This window comes from Somniosus microcephalus, chromosome 3 (genome assembly GCF_052327205.1).
Source record: "Somniosus microcephalus isolate GS21.2 chromosome 3, FLI_Smic_1.0, whole genome shotgun sequence".
Classification (NCBI taxonomy): Eukaryota; Metazoa; Chordata; class Chondrichthyes; order Squaliformes; family Somniosidae; genus Somniosus; species Somniosus microcephalus.
Genome location: NC_140989.1, coordinates 118,368,652 through 118,386,094, shown reverse-complemented (window position 1 = coordinate 118,386,094; position 17,443 = coordinate 118,368,652). Strand labels below are relative to the sequence as shown.

The window sequence follows — 17,443 nt, the reverse complement described above, 5'->3', positions numbered from 1 at the left end:
AAACAGGATTGCATTCAGTTGTGATGCTGTCCAGCACTGAATGCCTAAAGCTCGGGACAAGTGGCCACTTAGATGAGGTACTGAGGGACTGCCGACACCTGTGGGACTTTACTCCAGCCAGTGTCATCAGGAGGGAAGAGAAGAAAGTAAATATTGGGAGTTTTAATATGTCAATTATTATAACAATAATAACCTATTTATGATGTGGCGATGCCGGTGTTGGACTGGGGTGGACAAATGTAAGAAGTCACACAACACCAGGTTATAGTCCAACAGCTTTATTTGAAATCACAAGCTTTCGGAGCGTTGCTCCTTCGTCAGGTGAAGCAAATAAAGCTGTTGGACTATAACCTGGTGGTGTGTGAATTCTTAAACATGTATTTAACTCTTGAGGTGCTTTGCAGGTGTAAGGAAAAGAGAGTTTCGAGGGAGTGACCAAAAGCTTGGTCAAAGAGGTGGGCTTTAGGGAGGGTCTTAAAGTAGGAGAGTGAGGTGGAGCAATAAATGGTTTAGGGAGGGAATTCCAGAGTGTAAGGCTAGGTGGCTGAAAGCACCGCTGGCAGTGGTGGTGTGAAGCAAGAGGAAAATACACCAGAGTTAGAGAAACAGAGTTTGGTGAGCGGGTTGTGGGCTTGAGGAAGTTACAGAGATAGGGAAGGAGTAAGATCATGGAGCAATTTAAAAACAAGGCAGGAGAGCTTTAAGTCTGAGGAATTGCTTACAGCTGCTTTAAGCTGGGGGAGGGGGAGATGTACATTGCATTTTGTTCTGAGAGACTTTTGTGTTTTTAATTAAACACTAGCCTATTTGCTGAGTACTGGCTTTGAAGAACTTCACCTGCCGCTAACACGTACTGGAAAATTTAGAATTTAAAATCACAGCCATTTGGGAGGGATATTATGCAATGTGCTAACAGCTTTAACTGAAACAGCGGATTGGTATCTTATGTAACCCAACCTTGTGAGCTAAATAATTAATTGCTGATATTTGCTATTTTTCAGATATTATTTTAAAATTCAAGCAAAGAATCCATATGGTCTTGGCCCCATCAGTGAAGCCTTGTCTTTTGTTACAGAATCAGGTATTGTGTGCCATTTAAGATGTTACCGGATTCACAACCCAAAGATTGAGAGTTTGGGTCAGGTGTTCAGATCCCACCATGCAATATCTCTGGTAATTTAATGACTGGCACCAGGATAACAGGACCATGAAACCTGCTGGGTTGTCGTAAATGGTTCACTAATGTAGTTTAGGGAAGTGATCCTGCCACCCTACTCAGTCTTGGCCTATGGTGATTCCAGTCCCACACTATGTGGTTGACTCTTGGCCTGAATTTTCTTGCTGGAGCTGTGCCCCAAGGAAGGTGCGATGGGGAGGTCTACCACTGAACCCTTACGCCTAAGACTGGGCTCCATACTTTTGCTTCCCCCGACCCCCCTTCGTAGATGTCATCCGGCCACCATCTGCCCACCTCGCCCATATTTAAAAGAGGTAGTGTGGTGTGATTCTCTGGCTGAATTCCTTCCTTTCCATCTCAGTACCACAGCAAGAACAGTACCAAGGGAGGCTGTAAAGGGACGGTTACAATGGAAAACCTTATTTTGGACACCTCCTTTCCCCAGCAACTGCTGGCTAGGTGCCGGAAGGGCTCATTCTGAGCCATCCAGCACTAAACTTTGCTGCACCTATAGTGGGCCATCTGTTTCCAGTGCTGTAGCAGGAGTCTCACTGCAGTAACACCACCCCAGCTGTGGTGAGTGCCCTCTGCAGAGCAGCGATACTTCTGTGGGCCCACCCTGCTTTATATAATTGACCCCATCCCAAGAAAACAACCCTGACCCACTTCCGGCAGGAGCAGGAAAATCTAGGCTCTAGTGGCTAACAAGCTACTCAATTGTACAGGCAATTAAAAAGGAGGCTGCCATCTTCTCAGGTAACCTAGGAATGGGCAATAAATGTGGCCAATGCAGTGTCACCCACATCCCAAAAACAAAATTTAAAAATAGATAATGAATTTTGGTGTTTATAAAGAGCAATTCATAATGTTGTATGTTGTTTAGCAGTCACAGTATTGTAATGTTAGGGTAAATAAAACCATCCCGAATCCTAGCGCAGTGCCTTACTTGGTGGAGGCATTGGTCAGAGATGAGCGCTGTAGTGCTAATTCTCCAAGCCACTCTGCCCACTACGAGGGCAGGATTGCTGAATTCCCCGTTACATTCTTCAAATTCTACAGCTTTTTATCCTACAAGCTTTGCATTTGGCTGATTTTCCAAACGTGCGATCCTGGTGTGTGGCCTTGCCCCCTGAAAGTGCATATCAGAAAATCCTCGACGAGATGCTCACAATTTCCTGTCCATAATAAGAGAACGCATTTGGAAAATCAGGTCTCTAGACCTCCGAGTACGTGCAGGTGGTTTACTGCACCCATGAATGTTGGAAAATTCCAACCCTGATGTCTTCCTTTACTTCAGTTGTAACTTCATAGAATCTCATAGCACGCAAGGAGGTCAGTCGGCCCATTTTGCCTGTGCCAGCTCCTTGAAAGAGCTATGTAATTAGTCCCACTCCCTGCTCTTTCCCTATAGCTCTGCAAATGTTTCCTTTTCAAGTATTTATCCAATTCCCTTTTGAAAGTTACAATTGAATCTGCTTCCACCACCCTGTCAGAGAATGCATTTCATAACTGCTCATAACTCGCTCTGTAAAAAAAAAAAAAACATTCTTTTCATCTCCCCTCTGCTTCTTTTGCCAATTACCTTAAAACTGTGTCCTTTGGTTACTTACCCTCCTGCCAATGGAGACAGTTTCTCTCTATTTACTCTATCAAAACCCCTTGTAACCTCTTAAAGGGTTGAAATTCCCCTTATCAATAATTTTATCAAAAGTTTGGAAAAGTTCAAGAGGAGGAATTTTACCTCCTCCATCCTGATGAGATGTGTAGCCACCTGTAAAAAAATAAAATAAATTAAACCAATGATGTCTACTGTCAAACTACTCTGGTAAGATTGCAATAAGGGGATCGAGTGTAATATATGCAAGTTTGTTGACGATACAAAGAGAGGTAGGAAAGTAAGCTGTGAGGAGGACGCAAAGAGGCTGCAAAGGGATATGGACAGGTTAAATGATTGGTCAAGAAGGTAGTGGTAGATTTTTCATGCAATGAATGAGTTACTTGTTAATGTGATGGTTTACAATTGTTTCATTAATGAGGCCAAATAGTCACTGTTTTTTGAACGATAATGTTCTTCTGTTCTTACAGATGACCCGCAGATTATTATCAGACCACCTGGTAAGTGCCCCCAAACACTTCAACTTGTAACATTTAATTGATCATTTTGTGAGTTTGTGTAACGAGCTTTTTTTTAAATTTTATTTATTCATTCACGGGATGTGGGCATCACTGGCAAGGCCAGCATTTATTGCCCATTCCTAATTGCTCTTGAGAAGGTGGTGGTGAGCCGCCTTCTTGAACTGCTGTAGTCCCTGTGGTGAGGGTACTCCCACAGTGCTGTTAGGTAGGGAGTTCCAGGATTTTGACCCAGCAATGATGAAGGAACGGCGATATACTTCCACGTCAGGATGTGACTTGGAGGGGAACTTGGAGGTGGTGGTGTTCCCATGTGTCTACCGCCCTTGACCTTCTGGGTGGTAGAGGTCGCAGGTTCGGTAGGTGCTGCCGAAGAAGCCTTGGTGAGTTGCTGCAGTGCATCTTGTAGATGGTGCACACTGCAGCCACGGTACGCCGGTGGTGGAGGGAGTGAAAGTTTACAGTGGTGGATGGGGTGCCGATCAAGCGGGTTGCTTTGTCCTGGATGGTGTCGAGCTTTTTGAGTGTTGTTGGAGCTGTGCCCATCCAGGCAAGTACACAGTATTCCATCACACTCCTTACTAGTGGTTTGTAGATGGTGGAAAGGCTTTGGAGAGTCAGGAGGTGAGACACTCACTGCAAAGTACCTAGCCTCTGACCTGCTCTTGTAGCCGCAGTATTTATGTGGCTGGTCCAGTTAAGTTTCTGATCAATGGTGAACCCCAGGATGTTGATGGTGGGGGATTCGGCAATGGTAATACCGTTGAATGTCATGGGGAGGTGGTTAGACTTTGTTGGAGATGGTCATTGCCTGGCAGTTGAGTGGCGCGAATGTTAATTGCCACTTATCAGCCCAAGCCTGAACGTCATCCAGGTCTTGCTGCAACAGGCATGGATTGCTTCATTATCTGAGGAGGTGCGAATGGAACGGAACACTGCAATCATCAGCGAACATTCCCCATTTCTGACCTTCTGATGTAGGGAAGGTCATTGATGAAGCAGCTGAAGATGATTGGGCCTAGGACATGGCCCTCCTGCATCTTCCTTTGTGCTAGGTATGACTCCAGCCAGTGATTAGCTCCCCCCCCGATTCCCATTGACTTCAGTTTTACTAGGGCTCCTTGATGCCACACTCAGTCAAATGCTGCCTTGATGTCAATGGCAGTCACTCTCGCCTCACCTCTGGAATTCAGCTCTTTTGTTCATGCTTGGACCAAGGCTGTAATGAGGTCGGGAGCTGAGTGGTCCTGGCAGAACCCAAACTGAGCATCGGTGAGCAGGTTATTGGTGAGTAAGTGCCATTTGATAGCACTGTCGACAACACCTTCCATCACTTTGCTGATGATTGAGAGTAGACTGATGGGGCGGTAATTGGCCGGATTAGATTTGTCTTGCTTTTTGTGGACAGGACATACCTGTGCTATTTTCCACTTTGTCGGGTAGATGCCAGTGTTTTTAACTGTACTGGAACAGCGTGGCTAGAGGCATGGCTAGTTCTGGGGCACAAGTCTTCAGTACGACAGCCAGGATGTTGTCGGGCCCACAGCTTTTGCTGTACCTCTGGACAAAGGAACTGAATTCCAGAGGTGAGGTGAGAGTGACTGCCCTCGACATCAAGGCAGCCTTTGACCGAGTGTGGCATCAAGGAGCCCTCGTAAAACTGAAGTCAATGGGAAATGGGTTGAAAATGCTTCACTGGTTGGAGTCATACCTAGCACAAAGGAAGATGGTTGTGGTGGTTGAAGGTCAATCAACACAGCCCCACGACAACACTGCAGGAGTTCCTCAGGGCAGTATCCTAGGCCCAAACATCTTCAGCTGCTTCATCAATGACCATCCCTCCAACATAAGGTCAGAAATGGGGATGTTCATTGATGACTGCACAGTGTTCAGCACCATTCACAACTCCTCAGATAATGAAACAATCCATGCCCGCATGCAACAAGACCTGGATGACGTTCAGGCTTGGGCTGATAAGTGGCAGATAACATTCGTGCCACAGAAGTGCCAGGCAATGACTATCTCCAACAAGCGAGAGTTTAACTACCTCCCCTTGACATTCAACGGTATTACCATCACCAAATCCCCCACCATCAACATCCTGGAGGTCACCATTGACCAGAAACTTAACTGGACCAGCCACATAAATATTGTGGCAACAAGAGCAGGTCAGAGGCTCGGTATTCTGCGGCGAGTGCCTCACCTCCTGACTCCCCAAAGCTTTTCCACCATCTACAAGGCACGAGTCATAACGGCACAGAAGGAGGCCATTCGGCCCATCGATTCCGTGCCAGCTCTCTGTAGAGCAATCCAGTCAGTCCCATTCCCCCGCTCTACCCCGTAGCCCTGCAAGTTTATTTCCCTCAAGTGCCTATCCAGTCTCCCCTTAAAAACATTGAGTGTCTCCGCTTCCACCACTTCCGTCGGCAGCGAATTCCAGGTCATCACTACTCGCTGCGTAAAAAGGTTTTTCCTCACATCCCCCCTGTATCTCTTGCACAAAACCTTAAATCTGTGTCCCCTAGTCCTTGTACCATCAACTAGTGGGAACAGCCTTTCCCTGTCTAGCCTATCCAAACCTGTCATAACCTTGTACACCTCTATCAAATCACCTTTCAACCTCCTTTGCTCTAATGAAAACAAATCCAACTTCTCCAACCTATTCTTGTAGCTAAGAGCCCCCATCCTCTGAACCATTCTGGTAAATCTCCTCTGCACCTTCTCAAGGGCCTTCACATTCTTCCTAAAGTGTGGCGACCAGAACATAGAAACATAGAAGATAGGAGCAGGAGTAGACCATTCGGCCCCTCGAGCCTGCTCCACCATTCAATGAGATCATGGCTGATCATCCAAATTCAGTACCCTGTCCCTGCTTTCTCCCCATATCCCTTGATCCCTTTAGCCTTAAGAAATATATCCACCTCCTTCTTGAATATATTTAATGAATTGGCCTCTACTGCCTTCTGTGGTAGAGAATTCCACAGGTTCACCACTCTCTGGGTGAAGAAATTCCTCCTCATTTCTGTCCTAAATGGCTTACCCCTTATCGTTAGACTGTGACCCCTGGTTCTGGACTCCCCGACCATCGGGAACATCCTTCCTGCATCTAGTCTGTCCAGTCCTGTCAGAATTTTATAAGTTTCAATGAGATCCCCTCTCATTCTTCTAAACTCCAGCAAGTATAAGCCCAATCAACCCAATCTCTCCTCGTACGTCATTCCTGCCATCCCAGGTATCAGCCTGGTTAATATTCGTTGAACTCCCTCCATGGCAAGAACATCCTTCCTCAGATAAGGCGACCAAAACTGCACACAATACTCAAGATGTGGTCTTACCAAGGCCCTGTAGAACTGCAGCAAGACATCCTTGTTCCTGTACTCAAACCCTCTCGCTACGAAGGCCAACATACCATTTGCCTTCTTAACCGCCTGCTGCACCTGCATGCGTACCTTCAGCGACTGGTGCACAAGGCCACCCAGGTCTCGTTGCATTTCTCCTTCTCCCAATCTATTGCCATTCAGATAATAATATGCCTTCCTGTTTTTGACACCAAAGTGGATAACCTCACATTTATCCACGTTATATTGCATCTGCCATGCTTCTGCCCAATCACCCAACCTGTCCAAATCATCCTGTAGTTTCTCGGCACCCTCCTCACAGCACACAAGCCCACCCAGCTTTGTGTCATCTGCAAACTTGGAGATATTACATCTAGTTCCCTTGTCTAGATCATTAATATATATTGTGAATAGCTGGGGTCCAAGGACCGATCCCTGCGGTACCCCACTAGTCACTGCATGCCACTTGGAAAAAGACCTGTTTATTCCAACTCTTTGCTTTCTGTCTGCCAACCAGTTCTCTATCCAAGTCAATACCTCGCCCCCAATCCCATGTGCCTTAACTTTACACGCTAATCTCTTATGCGGGACCTTATCGAAAGCCTTCTGAAAGTCCAAATACACCACATCCACTGGTTCTCCCTTATCTATTTTACCAGTTACATCCTCAAAAAATTCCAGTAGATTAGTCAAGCACGATTTACCTTTTGTAAATCCATGTTGACTTTGTCCGATCCTGTCACTGTTTTCCAAGTGCTCTGGGGCTCTAGCATTTTCCCCACTACCGATGTCAGGCTTACTGGTCTGTAATTCCCTGTTTTCTCTCTACCACCTTTTTTGAATAGTGGGGTAACATTAGCTACCCTCCAATCCAAGGGTACTGTTCCAGATTCCATCGAATGTTGGAAGATGATCAGCAATGCATCTACTATTTCTAGGGCCACTTCCTTAAGTATCCTAGGATGTAGATTATCAGGCCCTGGGGATTTATCGGCCCTCAATCCCATCAATTTCCCTAACACCATTTCCCTACAAATACTGATTTCTTTCAGTTCCTCCCTTTCATCAGACCCTATGTTCCCCGACATCTCTGGGAGGTTATTTGTGTCCTCCTTTGTGAAGACAGAACCAAAATATGTATTTAATTGGTCTGCCATTTCTTTGTTCCCCATTATAAATTCCCCTGATTCTGACTGCAAGGGACCTACGCTTGACTTCACCAATCTTTTTCTCTTCACATATCTATAAAAGCTTTTACAGTCAGTTTTTATGTTCCCTGCAAACTTACTCTCATACTCTATTTTCCCCTTCTTAATTAATCCCTTTGTCCTCCTTTGTTGAATCCTAAACTGCTCCCAATCCTCAGGTTTACTGCTTTTTCTGGCCAATTTATACACCCTCTCCTTGGATCTTATGCTATCCCTAATTTCCCTTGTTAGCCACGGTTGAGTCACCTTTTTTGTTTTATTTTTATGCCAAACTGTGATGAACAAATTCTGTAGTTCATCCATGCGGTCTTTGAATGTTTGCCATTGCCTATCCACCGTCAACCCTTTGAGTGACATTCCCCAATCAATCCTACCAACTCGCGCCTCATACCATCGTAGATTCCTTTATTTAAATTCAGGACCCTAGTCTCTGAGTCAACTACTTCACTCGCCATCTTAATGAAGAATTATATCATATTATGATCGCTCCGACCCAAGGGGCCGCGTACAACAAGAGTGCTAATTAATCCTTTCTCATTACATAATACCCAGTCTAAGATGGCATGGTGGCATAGTGGTTAGCACTGTTGCCTCACAGCGCCAGGGACCCGGGTTCAAATCCGGCCTCGGGTGACTGTGTGGAGTTTGCACATTCTCCCCGTGTTTGTGTGGGTTTCCTCCGGGTGCTCCGGTTTCCTCCCACAGTCCAAAGATGTGCGGGTTAGGTTGATTGGCCATGATAAAAATTGGCCCTTAGTGTTAGGGGGGATTAAAGTTACGGGGATAGGGCTTGGGTGGGATGGCTGTCGGTGTGGGGACCGGGTGCTAGGGTTTGGATGATCAGCCATGATCTCGTTGAATGGCGGAGCAGGCTCGAAGGGCCGAATGGCCTACTCCTGCTCCTATCTTCTATGTTTCTATCTCTAGTTGGTTCCTCGACATATTGATCCAGGAAACCATCCCGTAAACACTCTGTATGCAGTACTCCAGTTGTGGCTTAACCAGCGTTTTATAAAGGTTCAGCATAACTTCTCTACTTTTGTACTCAATACCTCTATTTATGAAGCCCAAGATCCCATATGCTTTGTTAACCACGCTTTCAATATGTCCTGCCACCTTCAGGCACCTATGCACATTAACTCCCAGGTCTCTCTGTCCCTGCACACTCTTTAAAACTGTGCTATTAAGTGTATATTGCCTCTCCCTGTTCCTTCTGCCAAAATGCATCACCTCATACTTCTCTGTATTAAATTCCATCTGCCACTTGTCTGCCCATTCTGCTAGCCTTTCTATGTCCTGTTGCAGTCGATTGGTATCATCATCACACTTTGCCACACCCCCCAAATTTGGTGTCATTGGCAAATTTAGAAATTCTACTCTGTATCCCAATATCCAGGTCATTTATATATCAAAAAAAGCAGTGGCCCCAGCACAGACCCTTGGGGAACACTACTGTCTACTATCCTCCAGTCTGAAAAAAAGTAAGGAGTGTGATGGAATACTCTCCACTTGCCTGGATGAGTGCAGCTCCAACAACACTCAAGAAGCTCAACACCATCCAGGACAAAGCTGCCCGTTTGATTGGCACTCCATCCACCACCTTAAACATTCACTCCCACCACCACCGGCGCACCGTGGCTGCAGTGTGTACCATCTACAAGATGCACTGCAGCAACTCGCCGAGGCTTCTTCGGCAGCACCTCCCAAACCTGCGACTTCTTCCACCTAGAAGGACAAGGCCAGCAGGCGCATGGGAACATCACCACTTCCAAGTTCCCCTCCAAGTCACACACCATCCTGACTTAGAAGTGTATCACAGATCCTTCATTGTCGCTGGTTCAACATCCTGAAACTCCCTACCTAACAGCACTGTGGGAGTACCTTCACCACACGGACTGCAGCGGTTCAAGAAGGCGGCTCACCACCTTCTCGAGGGCAATTGGGGATGGGCAATAAATGCTGGCCTTGCCAGCGACACCCACATCCCATAAATGAATTTTAAAAATGTTTTAAAAATCCAGTGCGTTCAGCCATTTCTTGATACTATGTGGGGTCATTCAAATTGGCTGAAGACTGGCCTCTGTGATGGTGGGGACCTTAGGGGGAGGCCAATATGGACCATCGACTCGGCACTTCTGGCTGAAACTGGTTGCAAATGCTGCAGCCTTGTCTTTTGCACTCAGGTGCTGGGCCCCGCCGTCACAAACTAAACCAATTTGTGATCTCTGCAATTTTCTGTCCATTAATTTTAATGGATGAAAAAGCATGTGAGATGTACTGGGCTCTGCATGCAAATTCCTGATGGGTGCTCCCGCCGTGCTAAGCTCTCGCAAATTCCTCTTAAGATAACTGCCTGTCAGCGGCAGCTTTTTAAATTCAAACTAGCCTCTTATTTAAAATCTGAAGTGGAACCATTTAACACAGATTGGAGGACTCTCCACTACAAATTAACAGCCCATAAAAAGAGTAAAACACAGTCCAAAGGAATTGCGGGTATATGGGCAATGAATCCAGCCTCTTTACCCAAATGGAAACTTATCCTGTAATGTAAGCTTTCACGCTCACAAACTTTGAAGAATGTGCAATACAAGTAACTTTCTGAAAGCTGGCACAGAAGCTCGCCCATGGAATGTATGTCAGTAATATGGGAGCATGTAATACCTCCCACAATGCAGCACTCTCGGAACGGTACTGAAATGTCAGCCTAATATGTGCGTACGTCATGGAGTGGGGCTTGAACCCACGACCTTCTGACTCAAAGTAAAGGCCTACCACTGAGCCAAGGCTGACGAGACACTTTTATAAATGTGGACATAAGAATTTATCATGAAAAAATTAGCAGGAAGTGTGTGCAGATGTAAGATTTTTAATATGATGGATGGGTTAATAATAAAGGCCACTCATTTATGGTTTGAATCCACAATCACCTGAGTTGAGAGTGGCACAACCGACACTTATAGTCAATGGTAGGCAAACCTATTCATGAAATTAATTCTGTCAATGAAAGTAAGAGAGCAAAAGTTCAAAACAAAGAATAAAGCAGAAGTTAAAACAAAGGGTTGAGAATCAAGAGACAAGGTGAAACTGTTTAAATGAAGAAATGAAACGGATTAGGATAAAAGGAGAATAACACTTTAAAAGGAAGAGAATGCCTTTTAAGAGTAAGTAAAAACATTGGGGCAAAGGAAACTTCAGTGTAAAGAACAGGACATTTTCAAGCACAAATTAGAATAGCTGGATGGCATTTTTGATCGGGAATGATGAGCATTGATTGTAGTATTGAAGCACTTGGGTGATTCTAAGGCCTGCTGTTGTAGTCGGAGAGGAACCTAATGGTGTCCAGTCATAAAGAAGTCAAGAAAGAAAGACATCAGTGAAGAAATTGATCACCAAACATGGTAAAATGTGACTTCTTTGGGAACTGTCATAATTTGAGCACAATTCTTCAACTTTGGAGAGTTCTGTTATGATTGGTGTTTTTTCCCAATACTTCAGCTTTGTGTTCATGGCAAGAAAGCCAGTTTCTGTAAATATACCGAGTCTCCAATGATCTGAAGCCTGTGCCCTTATACAGGATGTGTTTGGGAGAGCATGTCCAGGCTTAACTGTTACCAACAACTGTCGTATTGGCCCCTGGAGATCATGTCGGGTGCCCACCATGTTGTCCTGACTTCTTTGAAAGACAGAAAATACCTTGCTGTCAGACCAATGTGTTCAGGCTGAAATTAGATTTATTTACAGGTCGAATAATATATATACTGAGACCTGGATTTTCTGCTGCAGCAAAATCCTGAGCAGAAGTATGGCAGAACATGATTTGCACGCACATACAGGAAGTAGACCCTGCTATAGTTTGTGGGGTCAACATAATTACAATATTCATGATGACCTCGCAGATTAAAAATGTATCTGAGTAAGATCTTGCCATTTGGGGGCAGGGATTAGTGTGCAGCTGCAAGATTTAAAGGGCTGCAGCAAGATAAAAAGGGACACCACACACAATTGATTTGGTAGCAGAACTGGATATTTTCCTAGAAAGGACATCTGTGAGGTCAAGAGCCTCAAGATTCACAGATGCAGCCATAAACGTGCATCTGGGCGAAGTTATGTAGAGAGGAACACAGAATCTTGTGCAGAGCAAAGCAGACCCTCCTCCCCTCAGGAGAGCAACTCTGGGTCAGCTTCAGGAAACTGCCAGGGCAGTCAGTGCCAATACAGCCATCCCACACACAGCAACTAAGTTCCAGAAAAATATTAATGGACTTACTAAGGCAGTATGCTCCATTCACATTGTGTTGAAATGTTTACCACAAATGCCCAAGAAGCAGCACAATGCCCTTTACATCCCCCCAGCTGTCCCTTTAAGTCCCTTATTGGATCTTTTAGTGGTGCAGTAATGTGCTCACTGAAGCACCACTGGAGTTTCCTTGCTAGCACTGACAAGCTCCCACTTGATGGTGGGAATCCTACTGGGCGTGCATCTCTAATGGAAATGGTTCAGGGCCACCAGGGGATAAGTGGAGGTACCGCCCCTCTGAAACCCTGACCCAGGGTAAAATACAGGCCCACAAGCAAAGGGAGAAGGTGCCTTCTCAACCCTACCCGTTGGCTGCATTTACTGTCCCTGCAGGAATTACCTGAACGTTACCCAGGTGCAGTGTGTCCAGAGACACTGGGAGATCTCCCACAACCTTTTGACACAGAGGCAGGAGTGGAACCACTGAGTCAAGATGACATTGAAGGTTCTGCACATGCATGGGTTTACAAGGAAGCGTGTGGTACTCCAAGTTATACATTGCATATTGCATTACTGTGCCAGGAAAATTTCTAACCAGACACACTCATTCTTTCTAACAACTCACAGACTAGTGCATGCAGCATCTGCATTTTATTACTTAACAGTTTAAGGCTCAAAAATTCCTTTCAGTGGGAAAATACAGCATTTGATATCCTCAAAATTATTATGTAACTTACTTGCAGCAGACTTGTACAGTTCTTGTCCAGGTTTACAACATATTGTCTAAGTTCGCTGATCACATCCAGCACTTGCTCGTCTATTCAATAAGTCAAAGGCAGATGATTTGGTTTTGATTTGCAGGTAATGTTGAATCAGTGTGCTTTTTGGGGAAATGCATAAATTTTCAATGTTTTGAACTGTACCAATTTGCTAAATTTAATTTCTGGAAATAACTAGAGCAAGTAGATAAAATGCATAATTAAATTATAATTTACAATATATATCCCGAGGCATATTCTGAAAGGAGCTGCAATTAACAAAAATGCACGAGATTTAACTTGCCAGTTTTGGATTTGCAGGTAGTACAGCAATTCTGTACATGTGCACTACTCAAAAGGGGGGTAATTTTCTGAAAGTATCATAAAATCACAGGTCCTTTGCTCACTTTTCCGTCTATGGGCAGGAACTCACGACAGTGCCCCGCAATTGACTGATATGCACTGGCAGCGAGCAAGTACGCCAGCAAGTGTGCAGAAAATTGCCCCCAAAATATACATAAATCCTCTCCAGGACCAAGTTCGCAACATAGTTAGCAGTTATTCTATCAGCTTCAGTTGAATCTTACACAACACAACGATTTATATGAACTACACATTGAAAGAAAGAACTTGCATTAATATAGTACCTTATATCCTCAGAATGTCGTAAAACCTACTACCAATGGATTACATTTTATATAAACTGTTGTTATGGGGGGAGAAATGTATAAGTTGTACATGAAAGGAAAGAGAAATAGTAACAAATGATGTAGAGAAAACAAGCAAACTGCAACACCAGACAGATAAGGTGACATTCTACTGCCGTCAACCACCAAATGTACCTCCCATCTACAACAGTAAATGGGCAGTGTAAAGCTTTCAACCCGATAAAACCCTGCTGTACTAGTGAAAGAAAATAAAAAAGAAAGACTTGCATTTATAGACATAGAAACATAGAAGATAGGAGCAGGAGTAGGCCATTCAGCCCCTCGAGCCTGCTCCGCCATTCAACGAGATCATGGCTGATCATCCAAATTCAGTACCCTGTCCCTGCTTTCTCCCCATATCCCTTGATCCCTTTAGCCTTAAGAAATATATCTAACTCCTTCTTGAATATATTTAATGAATTGGCCTCTACTGCCTTCAGTGGTAGAGAATTCCACAGGTTCACCACTCTCTGGGTGAAGAAATTCTTCCTCATCTCTGTCCTAAATGGCTTACCCCTCATCCTTAGACTGTGACCCCTGGTTCTGGACTCCCCGGCCATTGGGAACATCCTTCCTGCATCTAGTCTGTCTAGTCGTGTTAGAATTTTATAAGTTTCAATGAGATCACCTCTCATTCTTCTAAACTCCAGCGAGTATAAGCCCAATCGACCCAATCTCTCCTCATACGTCATTCCTGCCATCCCAGGTATCAGCCTGGTGAATCTTCGCTGCACTCCCTCCATGGCAAGAACATCCTTCCTCAGATAAGGCGACCAAAACTGCACACAATACTCAAGATGTGGTCTCACCAAGGCCCTGTAGAACTGCAGCAAGACATCCTTGTTCCTGTACTCAAACCCTCTCGCTACGAAGGCCAACATACCATTTGCCTTCTTAACCGCCTGCTGCACCTGCATGCTTACCTTCAGCGACTGGTGCACAAGGACACCCAGGTCTCGTTGCACTTCCCCTTCTCCCAATCTGTTGCCATTCAGATAATAATCTGCCCTCCTGTTTTTGATGCCAAAGTGGATAACCTCGCATTTATCCACATTATACTGCATCTGCCATGCTTCTGTCCAACCTGTCCAAATCATACTGGAGTTTCTCGGCATCCTCCTCACAGCACACATGCCCACCCAGCTTTGTGTCGTCTGCAAACTTGCAATATAGCGCCTTTCATGATCACTGGACGCCTCAAAGCGCTTTACAGCCAGTGAAGTTTTTTTTTTTGAAGTGTAGTCACTGTTGTAATGTAGGAAACACGGCAGCCAATTTGCACACAGCAAGGTCCCACAAACAGCAATGTGATAATGACCAGATAATCAGTTTTTAGTAATGATGATTGAGGGATAAATATTGGCCGAGACACCAGGGATAACTCCCCTGCTCTTCTTTGAAATAGTGCCATGCGATCTTTTACGTCTAACTGAGAGAGCAGATGGGGCCTTGATTTAAGATGGCACCTCCGACAGTGCAGCACTCCCTCAGCACTGCACTGGAGTGTCAGCCTAGATTTATGTGCTCAAGTCTCTGGAATGGGACTCGAACCCACAACCTTCTGACTCAGAGGCGAGGGTGCTACCCACTGAGCCACAGCTGACACTTGATGAAAACCCATCCAAGCTGGCCTAGTAGGCCGACAAGCAGTCATTTTGTTTCCAGATGAGAAACAGGAGGTTAGGGCTCATGGGATTTGCTCAGATTGGAGAAGGGTTCGAAGCGATGAACCCCAGGAGTCTGCGCTGGGCCCTGTTTCGTTCTCAGTATATCATAGAATATGCAGCACAGAAGGAGGCCATTCGGCTCATCGTGCCTGTGCTGGCTCTTTGGTAGAGCTATCCAATTAGTCCCACTCCGCTACTGTTTGCCCACAGCCCTGTCATTTTTTTCCCTTCAAGTATTTATCCAATTATCTTTTAAAAGTTACTATTGAATCTGCTTCCATCACTCTTTCAGCCAATGCAATCCAAATCACAACTCACTATTTAAAAAAAAAAAAAATATATCTCCTCACCTCTGGTTCTTTTGCTAATCACTTTAAATCTGTGTCCTCTGGTTACTGACCCTTCTGCCACTGAAAATAGTTTCTCCTTATTTACTCTATCAAACGGTTCAAGATTTTGAACACCGCTATCAAATCTCCTCTTGACCTTCTCTGCTCTAAGGAGAACAATCCCAGCTTCTCCAGTCTCTTCACATAACTGAAGTCCTGCATCCCTGATACCAATTCTAATAAATCTCCTCTGTACCCTCTCCAAGGCCTCGACATCCTTCCTAATTTGTGGTGCCCAGAATTGAACACAATATTCCAGCTGAGGCCTAACCAGTGTTTTACAAAGGTTTAGCATAACTTCCTTACTTTTGTACTCTATGCCTCTATTAGTAAAGCCAAAGATCCCATATGCTTTTTTAACAGCCTTCTCAACTTGTCCTGCCTTCAAAGATTTCTATACACACACCTTCAGGTCTTTCTGTTTCTGCACCCACTTTAGAACTGTATCATTAGTTCATATTGCCACTCCTCATTCTTCCTACCAAAATGTATCACTTCACACTTCTCTGCATTAAATTTCATCTGCCATGCGTCAGCCCATTTCACCAGTCTGCTTATGTCCTCCTGAAATCTGTTACTACCCTCCTCATTGTTTACTACATTTGAGTTTTGTGTCCTCTGCAAACTTTGAAATTATGCCCTGTATACCCAAGTCCAGGTCATTAATATATATCAAAAAGAGCAGTGGCCCTGGGGAGCACCACTGTATACTTCCCTCCAGTCTGGAAAAACAACCATTCACCACTACTCTCTGCTTTCTGTCCCTTATCTTCAAAAGATTTGACTTGGACATCAAGGGCATATCATCAAAATTTGCTGACAGCATAAAAATAGGTGATTTTGCAGTGAGCAAGAGTGGAAAAAACATTAGGAAGATATAAACTGGTTAACAGAATGGGCAGATAACTGGCATATATAAATTATAATTTGGAAAAGTGAGAAAATGCAAGGATGGAATTATGCACTGAATGAAAAGATGCTGAAAGGGTGAATGAGAAGATCAAGAGGTTCAAATACATAATGGCCTGAAGTTGTGAGTGTAGATAGATAAAGCCTAAAAATTGGCCGATAGTATTTTTGAGTTTATAAATTTGAGGAACACAAACAAGAGTAAAGAAGTAATGATAAAATTCTACACGGTAATAGGCAACAGTGTGCAGTTTAGGCCATACCATTACAGAAAGGACATTAAAGACAGAGAATGTACAACATAAATTCATCAGGTTGATGCCGGGGTGGAAAACTATGGTTATGAGGTGAGATGTGAGATACTGGGGCTATTTACACTGCGGCAAAGAAGACTAAGAGAGGTTCAGTAGAGGTTTTTAAATTATGAAGGGTTTTGATAGAGTGAATAGGGAAAGACTATGGCCTAGAAATCCGGGCGCAGGGAATGATCCCTGTGCCTGAATGGTGAGGCCCAAGACACATCCGATATTGGGCCTCAGGCCAGATTATCATCGAAGCGAGATGGTAGATTGGGTCACTGAGACGCCAGCAGGTGCCCTCAGGTAAGTGATTAAAGGGGTCAGTGATACTGGGGGGAGGGGATAGCGGTGACGATTGGGGTGTGGGTGGGAGGGGAGAAGCGGTAGTAACAGAGCCTGATGTTCTTCCTCTTATGTCTGGGAACGTCCCTGTCCCTCCTCTTGCAGCTCCTCGTTCAAAATGTCCCATATAGTGCACTTTTCTGACGCACTTATGGTGTTGCACAGAATGGTCATTTATTCCTTCTGAATATTTGCTGCACTGCTCCATGCTGGGCCCCTGCCGATGCTCTCTGCTGTGGTAACAGAATCATTATGACATCAGTAATGCAATGTGGGCTG

General features: G+C 44.7%; 1 protein-coding gene across 2 annotated transcripts in view; it reads left to right on the top strand.

Annotated features, from left to right (window-relative positions):
• fndc1 (fibronectin type III domain containing 1) overlaps positions 1-17,443 on the top strand; it is a 297,076-nt gene that overhangs the window by 246,917 nt on the left and 32,716 nt on the right. For both annotated transcript variants that reach the window (XM_085981527.1, XM_085981526.1), the window contains 2 exons: positions 1,002-1,081; positions 3,263-3,292. In XM_085981527.1, coding sequence (XP_085837653.1) covers positions 1,002-1,081; positions 3,263-3,292 — 110 coding nt within the window. The remainder of the gene's footprint in view (positions 1-1,001; positions 1,082-3,262; positions 3,293-17,443) is intronic.